The sequence below is a fragment of the Bubalus kerabau genome, chromosome 18, assembly GCF_029407905.1.
Source record: "Bubalus kerabau isolate K-KA32 ecotype Philippines breed swamp buffalo chromosome 18, PCC_UOA_SB_1v2, whole genome shotgun sequence".
In the NCBI taxonomy this organism is placed as follows: domain Eukaryota; kingdom Metazoa; phylum Chordata; class Mammalia; order Artiodactyla; family Bovidae; genus Bubalus; species Bubalus kerabau.
This window is the reverse complement of record NC_073641.1, coordinates 5,063,994-5,077,055: the sequence shown is the minus strand read 5'-3', so window position 1 is coordinate 5,077,055 and position 13,062 is coordinate 5,063,994. Positions and strand designations below refer to the sequence as shown.

At 38.2% G+C, this 13,062-nt stretch overlaps 1 protein-coding gene across 3 annotated transcripts; it reads right to left on the bottom strand.

Moving 5' to 3' along the window:
* On the bottom strand, nucleotides 1-12,971 carry NPM1 (nucleophosmin 1). 3 transcript variants are annotated; one of them, XM_055554486.1, is made up of 11 exons: nucleotides 12,774-12,967; nucleotides 10,916-10,995; nucleotides 10,238-10,357; nucleotides 9,853-9,946; nucleotides 9,545-9,651; nucleotides 9,379-9,449; nucleotides 5,879-5,933; nucleotides 5,442-5,525; nucleotides 4,604-4,705; nucleotides 2,767-2,841; nucleotides 1-353 (listed from the first exon to the last, which is right to left on the bottom strand). In XM_055554486.1, the coding sequence occupies exons 1-11, from the start codon at nucleotides 12,829-12,831 to the stop codon at nucleotides 315-317; spliced, it is 885 nt and encodes a 294-aa protein (XP_055410461.1). In that variant the 5' UTR covers nucleotides 12,832-12,967; the 3' UTR covers nucleotides 1-314. The 3 variants fall into 3 exon arrangements, with proteins under 3 accessions (XP_055410461.1, XP_055410463.1, XP_055410462.1); XM_055554488.1 differs by lacking the exon at nucleotides 12,774-12,967 and adding an exon at nucleotides 10,456-10,517 and having other exon boundaries at nucleotides 10,916-10,972; XM_055554487.1 differs by lacking the exons at nucleotides 1-353; nucleotides 2,767-2,841 and adding an exon at nucleotides 3,274-3,597 and having other exon boundaries at nucleotides 12,774-12,971.
* Between the last annotated feature and the right edge of the window lie 91 nt (nucleotides 12,972-13,062).

The window sequence follows — 13,062 nt, the reverse complement described above, 5'->3', positions numbered from 1 at the left end:
TCCTTTATTAAAATACTGAGTTTATTTCACATGTGTATTGTCTCCCCACCATTCCATCTGTCTGACCGCCACTGCTACTGTTCCTATCGTAACATTCCATACATACTTACAACCAAGCGAAGGGTGGAGTTCCATCTTTAAAAACTAAACAGGCATTTTGGACAACACATTCTTGGCAATGGAACGTGGACAACATTTATCAGACACGGTAGGGAAAGTTCTCACTCTGCATTATAAAAAGGACAGCCAGATATCAACTGTTACAGAAATGAAATAAGACGGAAAATTTTTAACAAACTGTTTAAACTATTTTCTTAAAGAGACTTCCTCCACTGCCAGAGATCTTGAATAGCCTGGAAAAAAAAAAAAAGAAATGTGGTTGAAAAACCACAACACTTCATAGACACCAATAAATTAAACCTCGTCTCTTTGTACAATTCAAAATAGCTATTTTTCATTCCACCACCAAAAAGGTTCACTCTAGTTAATTAATAACTGATTTCAAGGAAACTTGTAATTTAATTTCAAATACTTCAATTTGAACATAAAATCGTATGATTCTTGTAGGCAAAGTCACTTTCATACTAATATACACTTAACAGCTTAGACATTTAGCTAAGGAAATCAAGACTAGTTTGGTCAATGTTGCCTCAATGCCACCTTCTTTAGGGCCAAATTCAGAGAAAAACATGCACCTGTACATGGGACACATACTAAAAAATTACATTTACCTGAAATAAGCTATGTAAATATACCAGTTATAGCCTCCTTTATCTCTCTTTAATTATATTTCCATGATATCTTAACAGTTCCTTGTTTTTACACAATTTGCTTACAAATTCCTTAGTTAGGCTTTTATCTTGGTACACTGGAAGTTTCTAGAGTGGTCACATCCAATTTTATTAATGAGAAGGCATATGAGGCAGTATATATAACATGTTCTGCCTTATTAGTTACTCAGACAAGCTCTTCCAGTTTAAACACATAAAGCCATCTTCCATGACTTGTCTTTCCATTCCTGAAAACTAATACTGCAGTGCTTCAAATCAACAGGAACTGAATATCATGTCATTCTCTAATCATTAAGTTAAATACAAGTATCGAACTATTTCATAGTATTTGAAAAAGTCAAAAGGTTATCAGATGTTCCTTGACCTGCTTTATAGAGAATACTGACCTCAGAATAATTCATGCTTCAACTTTGACCAAACACTGTTTACACCTTTATACAAACATTCAGCAAATCTTTTATCTGCAATTATTTCCTCAAAAGGTAGTACATTTTCTTAAGTCTAATTCAAGTGTTTCTGCAAAAGGTTGCTATTTCTCAGGTCCCATCTAGATTTTATTAGCTTAATTCTCACAAGCAACTCGAAAGAAAAAACTGCACAAGCAATGGAAGGTATTTTATACACTGTGATTATTCATATCTGCAACTATGCAATAAAAATGTGATGCCATCAGTGTTTTGGTAATTTCCATTAATAGTGAAGTGAGTTATCATATTTTTCATTATTACAGGAATTTCATCTTGGCACTTCAAAATATGCTTTCAGTTTTGAAGTCAGAAAATCCTTCTGATAGCAGTGAGTTCAGTCATTTCAGCTACAAGACTGGTATTATACTATTTGGAAGGCCTTTGCAATTTCAACTCTTATCTTCATGTGCATTTTTCTTAATCAAAAATTATACTTTACCACCTCCTTTGGTATTAGCTTAAATTATGTATTTCTTATGCTTACCAGTTACAGATGGTAATTTATATATCTCACTTGCCATGATTTTCAACACTGAATTAATAATTATCTACTGCACCATTTTAAAAGGGCTTTTATTTTTACTAAAATGCCCGCTATTCAGAAAATTCACAGAATATACACTGGCATTCTGGAATTCAAATATACATAAAGACAGAATAGCATCCGAAAGAATCAAAAAGATTCAATCTGATCATCTCAAGGCCATGGCAATGAAGGCTGAACTCACGTAAAGAATATTAAATCACTGAAAGGCTTTCAAACCTGAGAAAAAGTGTTGCCATTAAGTGATCTAAGTACTAAATACTGTAGCAGAAAAAGAGCTCTAATTACAAATTTCTTAATTTACTGAAGAAAGCTGAACACAGGAGATTGAGGGAGTCCTGACAAAAACAACACAGACCATGTCCTGTATGTACACAATGCCTAGCAACCTTGTCTAACAGCTTTTACATTTTCCTTTACAACCTGAGTCGTCAACCAGAAGACACTAAAAATAAATGCATGATTTTTCTTTTACTGACAAAATACCTTCATATTAAGAAATACAAAATCTAAATCAATATATTGAGTACAATTTGGCTTCCTGCTTCCAGATTTTACACTTAGGTCTATTTCAGCAACATGTACTTCCCATAACATCTATGGAGAAAATCATCTCTGCCAACTCGTAAGAAAGCAAAAAGACCAGACTGCCCCAAGGAGCCAAATGGAGCAGCAAGGAAAACCACAGCTCATTTCCTTAGCCAACATAGTACCAAAAGCAAACTGAGTTCGGTAACCAAGAAATAATTTACCAACTATATAAAAGCTGGGAAAAATGTACTAAAAAAGTTATCTTCTCAGTTTTTGCCAACTAAATTCTTAAGAGTTTCCATGTATTTAATCTGAAGTATTGTCTGTGGTTAGGAACCTTTTAAAAGAAGCCAATACCTAAAGAGACTAAACAACCATAATAAATCACAATAAAAATTCTGGATTTGGTCATGTCTCCAGAAAGTTCAGTTACCTCCTGGTCAGTCATCCGGAAACAATTCTTCACATAATTGATAAACTTGGCTTCCACTTTGGGAAGGGAACCACCCTATGGAGACAAAAGCATTAAGGCTAAGTATAGAAGCATTTTTTGAGGGAGATCATTATGAAATTCCTCAAAGATTTGCGTGCTATTTATTACATGGGATTATTTGTGATCATTCCTTGTCCTTTCAAATCTTTTAATACTGAATAAATCCTTTTTTAAAAAAGCCTAGAAAGACACTTGCAGAGCGTATTAGGACCTAGGTCTTCCATACAGAATAAGTTCCTGACTTCCACCCACCCACTCCCAGCCACTCTAAAAAACATATAGCCCCTTTGAGTATCATATACACAAGTGACAAAAACTGTTAACCTGAAATCTTCTATGCATTTTACGAAGATAAAGGAATGTCAGGTGTGGTGAATTCTAAACTGCCTTATCACCTATAAAATAAACCTCACTTTAATTTACACTTTTAAATTACTGCCACATCTGTTATTTGATTCAAATATTTATTGAGCAGCTAGGGAAATACATGGTCAGAGGTGAGGCAACTGCACAAATAGAAAGCAAAGTATAAGGTTCACTGAATCACAGCAGGCGAAGTGTTTTAGGAGATCAATTGATTGCTTCCAGCCTGGAAGGGGTGTTGGAAGGGGTGTGGGTGGGCGGCCAATCAGGAAAGGGGATTGAGATTAAAATAGAAGACTTCAGTCTGGATTGTTGATGATACTCAGTTTGGACTATATGTGTCTCTCCTTTTCCTCTCCCCATCTTTGGGCTTAATTTATCAGTAGTGCCCAGGGCTGTTCAATGCGCCTGCAATTAAATCAAGGAGACAGGACCATATTAAAATTGAGGGGGAGGATATCTAAATTGTCAGTCTAGCACTGTATGCAAAGGATAAAAACACAGCAGTGATACCAGGAAGGCTAAAAGGTTTACAGCAGTACTGAAACAAAGTCAAGAAATACATTTTGGTTCTAAAATGTTAGTTTTCCAACTGACTCATAACTGCATAAGGAAAGGAAATCTACTGAAGCCTTGCAGAACCTAGAAGGCATAGAGAAATTAAGGGAAAAGGAGTCATTAACTTTTCCTCTCAATTCTACATTTATTTTCAATAAATGTGGTCTAAGAATATTAATATTGTTCATAGAATTTTAAAGGTTCCTCTCAAATATGTTTCAAGGCATTTAAATCAATTATGCCATACTCCAGAGTTCACTAAAGTCCATGAAATGTAGATTCGCCCAACTCCAAATCAAGCAAGTAGAACAAAAGCTAATCTTTTTCTCACATGTGGCCACTATTTAAGACAAAAGATAACTAAATGTAAACATGTTTGTCATTCAAATATTCAAGTATCACATGTACTGACTGGTGATACCTTGGTGAAAAAGGCAAAAAGAAATAATTCATTTGTTGAAGAATGTTTCTGACTAGTCAAAAGTGAGTAATTGAAAAAAAAAAAACCAGTAACAACCAGACTACATTCCCAGCTGTTTGCAATTTTAGAAGACTCATACGCCCTCTGCTGGTACTGTGGCATCTTATGAACAGAACAGGCAATGGGACATGGTCTAATTTAACATCTAAAGTCAGAATATATCTTACAATCAACTTACTTGTATTCCTTTTATAATGGAAAATAAAACATATGTAAATTTAAATATACAAAAAAAAAAATCACCAGAGATTATAAACTAGTAAGCCATTTTTGAGAAAATTTCACACCACAAAAGGGCAGGTATATTAGGATTAAAAAATGAGAAACAGTCGTGTTCCAATCCCCAGAAAGTTTAAGGAATATTATTTTACTCACTTTTTCTATACTTGCTTGCATTTTTGCTTTAATGTCTTCTACAGAGCTAGGTCCTTTCGGTGTTTTAGGTGTTTTTTCCTGTTTTTTGAAGGATTCTTGACCCTGGAAGAAAAAGTAAATTTCAACACAGTATCTGGATTTTCTCAATGAATAAAATTCTAAAATCCTTTACTGTAAAAAAGTGTGTATACACCAGAGTTGAGTTACTAGTATAAATTATTTCATCTGAACAATTTTTTTGCCCTTAAATTATTCCTTACGAAACGAGTAAGAAACTAGAAGGCACCCAAGAATGAATAAAAAGTATTACAGTTTTATGTCTGGGGCCCATTCCACAGAACTTAAGAGAAAATCTCCCAATATGCAGCCAGCTGTGAGAAACTGCCTTATGTGATAAATATACCTTTTATAAATAAGCAAGAACCCTTAAAAAACACAGTATCACAGAAATCTTTGTTGGCTTTCTCCCTTCTGAGAAAGCCAGCCGCAATATACAGTTGACCTGTGAATGTCAGCAGATGACCACGGTCAGTAATATGCGTACTGCTAGCTTACTGTCAGCCCTCCCACCCGCGACCCCGCTGCGTCCAGGCTGAACCAACCACGGGTGCACTACTGGAGTGTTTACCACTTAAACCCATGATGAATGGACCCATGCCGTTTAAAACTGTTGTTCAAGGGTCAACTGTCCAGTATAGGATGAATGCCAACAAAATAAGCACATTTTAGCTCTTTTGACACCCTAAAGTCATTCTCCAAAGACCTACCAAATTTTATGAGAGCAGTAGAACCTAACTACTTCAATGAAGCTTGCATCAGTATGTACGTTACCACTTACTTTTGATCTTGGTGTTGACGGTTTTGAGTCTTTTCCATTTTGGTTCGATTTTTGTGCATTTTTGGCTGGAGTATCTCGTACAGACTGCAATTAATTAAATTCATCACATTAATCTAATCAATGCCCCTCCCTACAGAACAGACTTACTGCAAATTTAAACTGCCCCAAACCATGTAAAAGCAGCAGTCAGGTTAAGATAAAATAATCATTTTCACAAAAGGGCTAATGGAGAGAAGGCTACTACTACACAAAGAAAACAAGTTAATTCTTCACTATTAGGAATGTTTCCAAAATAGCCCTACTCAAGAGCAATTTTAAGTAGGAGATCAGCATCTTCTATGACAACTTTTGATAACCATCAGACAATGGCATCAAAAAATCCCCACCTTTTGTTATTAACTATTTCAAACAATCTTAAATTACTGTATCTTACTTACTTTCTTTACTGGAGCTTTTTCTTCAACTTCCTCATCAAAATCGTCATCATCATCACTACAAATGAAGTAAGTGCTTATTACTTATTCAATGTACTCAACAAATCTAGAAAGCTTATCTAGAAAGTGGATGAACCTACAAGTTTAGTCAATCAAAGCAAATCAAACTTTTGAGGGTCGACAAAAGAACTAAAAGCACAATCCTTAAGGGAAATCCTGTCAAACGCAGCACATGGATGAACCTTACGGACATTACACTCAGTGAGACAGTCAAGACAGTCACAAGACAAAAATACTCTGTGATTCCACTAATTTGAGGTTTACCTAAAGCCATCACTCTACAGAAACCAGAAGATGGGTGGCTGCCAGGGGAAAGGTGGAAATAGGGACTTTTTATTCAGCGGTTACGGTTTTTAGTATTACAAGATGAGCTGAAGCTGTTAAACAAAATGTCATTATGATTAAAACTACTAAACTGCACACTTAAAATAGTTAAGATGGTAGAGTGTTATTTTTTACAACTGAAAATAGATTTTGAAAAATGAAAATAGGGTTAAAAAATTAAAATAGCAACATCCCACATTCATGGACCAGTAAATACTAAGATGGCAACTCCCCAAATTAATTTACAGATTTAACACAATCCCTAAAAGAATCCTAGGTGGCTTCTCCATAGAAACTGATCTTAAAACTAACATTGAAGCTCAAGGAAGCCAAAATGAACCTGAGAAAGAACAATGTTGGAGCATTCATGTTAAGTAATTACAAACTAAGGTGTATAAAAACTACAAAGCAACAGAAATCAGAATGTTTTACTAGTGGTAGGACAGACATGGAACTGAAGGGTCCAGACACAAAACTATGTAAGCATAGTAACTATTTTCAAAAAGGGGGGAAGACCAGTCAATGGGGTAAGATCTTTCACAAATGGTGCTAGGACTGCTGGGTGTTCAGTAACTGGCTCCTGTCTCACAAAATTCAAATGGATGAAAGATCAAACAGGAGCCAAAACTATAAAACTGGAATGGTTTCTTAGGTTTGACACCAAAATCACAAATAATAAAATTAACTGGACTTTATGAAAGTAAAAAACTTTTCTGTCAAGGACTGTCACACAGAGAAGACAATACATGGGATGGGAGAAAACATTTGTAAAGTCTAAGGGATTGTTTCCAAAACATACAAAAGTTCTTATAGCTCAATAATATAAAACAAGTACTGGCACAGCTACAAAGGCGAATCTTAAAAATACTGAGGCTCAGTGAAACCAACCAGCAGAAAAGGGCACATATTATGATTCCACTTATATGAAATATCCAAAACAGACCAATCTAAAAAAAAAAAAGTGTATTAGTGATTGACTAGAGCTGGAGAAAATGAGGGGTTATACCTTGGTTTCTTCTGAGGTGATGAAATGTTCTGAAACTGGCTGCCCAACTGGGCATATACCATAAACTACAGAATTGTACACTCTCAATGTGCAAACTAGCGGGTGGGGGGTGGAATCCAATTATTAGAGAAGTCCACAAGTCTGAAACAGGAAATAGTGGAATTGCTTGAAATTTTAATTACCTCACAAACTGAGTATTATATAGTCTCAAAAATAAGACTACTTTATCTACGTTCAACCAAAGAAACACCTCTTTTCCAATACCAGAGAAAAACATCTGCTGTGTTAACTGCATGAAGTACCATATAATTTACACTAAAAGCATATAAAATCTTTTAAGTGACTTTTATCAGTGATTTTTATCAATTTTGGCCCTAGCACACAAAACCTACACGTGCTACTCCACAATGAAACGTAAGACGACAATGATTTGTCTACAGCCACTACAGTACTGTAAGCAGCTTCACTTATCAGAACATTGCCTAAGAGAACAGGTGGAGACGGCGTGTTTTCTGGAGAACCCCACTTTTCCCGTTGCCACCTCAATGCAGAACCAGAACAGTCTCCACCACCCGCTCACTTGACCTGGCTCCTGTGGGAAAACCCAGAACTTGGAAGGAAGTACAGCCCAAGGAGCATCAGGACCCAGCCCTAAGCACGGGCCACTTGGAGAATGGCCACTCTTGCCCAACAGGGGCCCAGGTCAACCAGGCTTGAGTACCTAACACTTTCCGGGCCCCAAAAACTGTCCTTAGAGTAGTGTTACCTGTTACAGTTCCCTGGGCCCCTCAGAGTAACAACAGTCTACCAAGGCTGCATTTGTAAACCGTAACTTTTAAACTTTTTATACTGGAATATAGTTAACAGTGTTGTGTTGGCCATATTAAACTTTTAATGTACTAAATGGTCTTCAGCTTTTCTTGCTTACATCAACAGCAAGTCAACCAACCCCACACCATACCCTTTCCACCCCCAAAACAGGACCCAATGATCACTGTCTCCTAACCAACAGAATCGGAAACTTGGTACCCTCAATGGATCTATTAACTGCCTCTACTTACTCATGTATCTGACTATATACTTTTCTCCCTTTTACTAAAAATCTTCCTGATTTGGACCTGGTTACCATCTACACTATTCATTCCTCCCTGATCAACTAACTAAGGAAAACTTAAAGGAGACATGGAAGACAAGAAGACCAACTACTTACATGGTAGTTGCATCAGGAATGACCCCTTTTAAAGACAGAAAGCCCAAGAATAATCAAGTAACAACAAACACCAACTATACTGTGTTTGTTGTGTGATATGCAGGTAACTTAGAACTTAAACATTTAATTTAAAATTTCCTATTTTCTGCTTTCATTATCATGCTCAAAGACCTTTTTAAATAACTACCAGCTTGGCTAGTTGAGGTTACTGAAAATCTGATTTGCAGATTTAATTTTTCATTAGCGCATGTTCTCTCAGAGTCTGTCTTAGATTCCAATTTCAGTTGGTTTCAGTATATATGCACCAACATGAGAACTCAAGAACAAAGCTGACAGGCAATTAAACATCCAATAGTAACATGTTTTTATATTGCTATTAGGAAAGACTGATTACGACTAGCATTTTATTCCATAGCATGTTTGTAACTTTACCATAGTCCAACCTAGTTAACAAACATATCAAATCTTGTTTACAATCATTAAACTCTCCAATAAAACCCTTCTCCCTTTTAGAATCTAATTCCCTCCTAAGGACCAGACAACCATGGGCCAAAATACTTTATGGAGAAAAAAATCATCATGTGACAACTTACAAAATGTATACAGCTGGAGCTATTCAGATTCTTTTTAGGCCTAACCCATTTATTACTGTACAGTAATAAAATACAGCAGACTCAGCATACAGTAATGTATCCACTAAATCCTCCTCAGGGAAAAAAAAGGAACCGAGTCAAATATATTTAGAAAATGCTACATACCTCATCCTTTAACACAAACTGACAACCACTGACCATTCACCTCTTGTGTAAAACAGTTACTTAATCCCACATGATGATTTTGATAAATGGTTTTCATAACCACTCCCATAGGACTAGGTCAAGTTTCTAAGGGCTTACTACTTACTCTTCATCATCATCATCATCGTCATCGTCATCATCATCTTCATCTTCATCAGCAGCAAGCTTCACTTTTTTCTTTAAAAAACAATTGGACATACACGCATAAGTGTTTATCCAAACTACTGAACTAAAGGCAAGAATACATTATGTGTAGTAAATTACATCCATACCTGGGGAACCTTGCTACCACTTCCAGGGGCAGAACGCTTTCCAGATATACTTAGGAGTTTCACCTCCTCCTCCTCCTCTTCTTCTGACTCTGCATCTTCCTCCACGGCTAAAATAAATTTCTTTTATTAGCCACTACTAAAACTCAACAGCAAGAACTCAGGGAAAAAAACACTGCTTTTCTAGTTATAAATTACTAGGTTCCCACTTGAACCTATTACAGACAGTGGCACCAGAACTAAACATACTTTATAAAGTCCAAATTGGGAACAAAACAACTGCATTAAAAAGAATAAACAGTGTAACATACCTACTAAGTGCTGCCCACTGATATGCACAGGCCCTGAGCCACACTTCAACCGTAAGACCACAGGTGGTGTAATTTCAAAGCCCCCAAGAGAAACCTAAAAAGAAATTATAAACCATTAAATATTGTGGAAAAAAATAAAACGTTACATGTTTGGTATGAAATCTGTTCGTAACTTTAAAATGTTTCTGAACAAGCAAACCCATCAGCCAAATGAACAAATCAGTGAGCCTGTTTTTTCATGAACAAGCAGCTACCACCATGTTCAAGAGTTATCAGTCACCCCAGTGACAGAAGAATAACCTAAATGATAGCCACCTTAATGCGACAGAATTGGAATAAAACCTAATCAGACAAAATTAGACTAAAAGTCCTAACGCGCCCTTACCGTTGGCTGTACAGACATTTTCAAAGTTGCCAGTGTTACTTTAATTGGACTGCCTTCATAATTCATCGCCTCTGCTTCAACAACGTGTAACTCATCCTTTGCTCCAGCCCCTAAACTGACCTGTAAAGAGAAAAACAAGAGCTTCAACTTTCTCTAAGCCCCTCAAGCTAGTTGTTTTTAAAAGCAAACAATTACAACCTTTCATTATTACCACTGACCAGAGAAACTGACTTGGGCACAATGCTGTCTTCAAGTTTTATGTGACTAAGATTCAGTAAATCTAAACAGAAAAACACATTTGATAACACAGATGTTTATGTCATCACATATGCAAAGCATAAGTCACCTAACATTTACTAGACACTGACAAGTTAGGTTGTAGGCTGTCTGTGGGGAACACAGTAATATCTGTATCTATCACTCTCTTAAAAGGCTTTTTAATCCAACTGAAGAAGCGAAGTACACAAATAAGCAGAGCTCAAGAGTGCGACTGGACTTTACAATTGCCAGGTAAGTGGTAAAGAGGCCAAGTTTCCTGTCACACACATTTAGAAAATCAAGTATGTACAATATCTCAGAAAAACACTATTATAAAGTATTAAGGCACACTTAAGTAATAACAACTAAGAGGCTGAAATCAAGAAAGGTTATGTAATTTATTTTGAAAAGTTTAAGTACCGTTCTTAAAGATAACTGGTGCTCATTTTCATCATTATCCACCTTGAAGTGATAATCTCTGTCAGCCTTTAGTTCACAACCTGTAAATTAAGAACAAAACCAACTGTAACAAGGAGAAAAATAACACTGAAACTTCAGTGTGTGTAACTAAAGAGTTAACTTATAAAGGAATTTTTACTATTCTAGCTACCAAAAGGGAAGAGGTACCACTCCCTGGATTTCTTGAACACAAGTTTATCAACATCAAATAAAATCCATACAGAGCGTTATAAATTCCACTTTCCCCCTACACTATTTAATTCTCAACTACATAGTCTCAGAAATAGGATCAAAAATTTAGTAAAGCTGGAATTGAAACCCATCCTAACAATGCTGATAAAATCCCACTATTTAAAAAAGTTGATTACCTACCAAAATTCCCAAGAAAAGTGCCAACCAAATTTAGAAGTGCCAAGAGTTACACAAACACCTACATCAACAGCTTGTATTTGTAGCAGGAAAACTACAAATGTAGAATTAAACTCCTTATAGGGGTCAACATTCCACTTTTGAGGTGTCAGAAATTATGTACATTAAATTCTGCTTGTAAGTTAAAACATGGAAATATGTTAAGGATATTTCCAATAGAGTTAACATAAAAATTTTGATAGAAATAGATCCGAAAAGCTAGTTTTTCAAAATGCTAGGAATAAAAGACTTAACGTATATAGTGCATGGTACTACTACCATTCATGAATAGGCAGTTATTTGAAATACCATCAGAATTAAATAATTACCATCTAATAGTTACTGGAAGAGATGCCTCAAAGCCTGACACAAGGAAATGGCTTCAACAATTAAGTTCAGTGAGACTGAAAAACCAAGACCCTTAGTATGGTACACTGTGCATGAGAGGGAAATCCCCAAAACCTTACAGAAGGCTGCCTTCGCTGGTCTCCCTCTACCGCCCCAAATCATTTGTAATGCAATAGTTCTGGAAGCAAGCGTCGTCTAATTTTCCTTAAGCCGCTTCTAAGTTCGGTACCACATCTGTAAAGTGGGCGCGGTGAAATTAGAAAAAGGATTCTCTAAACGAGTACTACCAACATAGATGTTAAGCTCTGAACAAAGACCTCCAGAGTCCTGGCGGTACCAACCACTTCACCTAACATTTCCCGCCCACCAGCCTCAATTAAGCCCTGAGTTCGCCGGGCTCGGGGGCGACAAGACACCAGAAAGCCCCGGATGTAGCTCCCACACCCCCTCCTCCCAACCACGTGGCAACCACGTGCTCCCAGCGGTCGCGGCCTCCTCAAGCCCGGCCGGGCCGCGCCTCCCCTCCCCGTGCAACCGGCCGAGGCACCGGGACCGAGTCTTGGCCCCACAGCTCCTGACCCTGAGGCCCGACGACAACGCCATGCTCAATCCATCTTCTCGTTAGGAAAGGAGGCTCAGGCCTCACACCCCGAAACCACACAACCTCCTGCACCACCAACCCGGAGACCAGCATCAGGCACCCGCCCGGAATCAGAAGCCTACCAACTCACAAAGCCCCCAGAATAACTGTAGCCGGAGTTCTACCATGCCAGCTAACGCCAAACTCTCAACCGGTCGCGCCCAGGTTACTTCAGGCCCTAGGCCCCGACCGCTCATGCCCCAGCCTTCAGGCCGCCCCTCCTTCCCACCCTCTCCGTGCTGCCGGCTCGACTCTCCTGGATCCCCATCCCTCAGGCTGGAGGATCCCGGCAGCTCGCTTCCGACTCCCTCAGACCTCCAGCCTGCTTAGTTTTCTCCGCCAACCCCGGCCTCAACATGATTCCACCCCCCCATCAAAGCCTCCAGGCCCTCCGCGGCCTCGCTCCAACCCCCCAGCAGTTACCGAAAAGATAGTTCTGGGGCCTCAAGGGGCTCATGTCCATGTCCATTGAATCCTCCATGGGTTGGCTGCACGCACTTATGTGGGAGAGAAGCCGGACGGAATTAAACGACTACTAGTGGAACCAGCAGCCGCGCAGGACGGAATCACACCAGGGAAAGGACGCGGGCTCCCCGCGTACATATATAGCACCCAGGAGATCTCGCGAGAGTTCCTCAAGTCCCGTTTCCGCGCGCGTGCTCCGATGCACCCGCCCCTCCCGGTCGCTCTCGCGCGCAAGCGCTCTTCAACC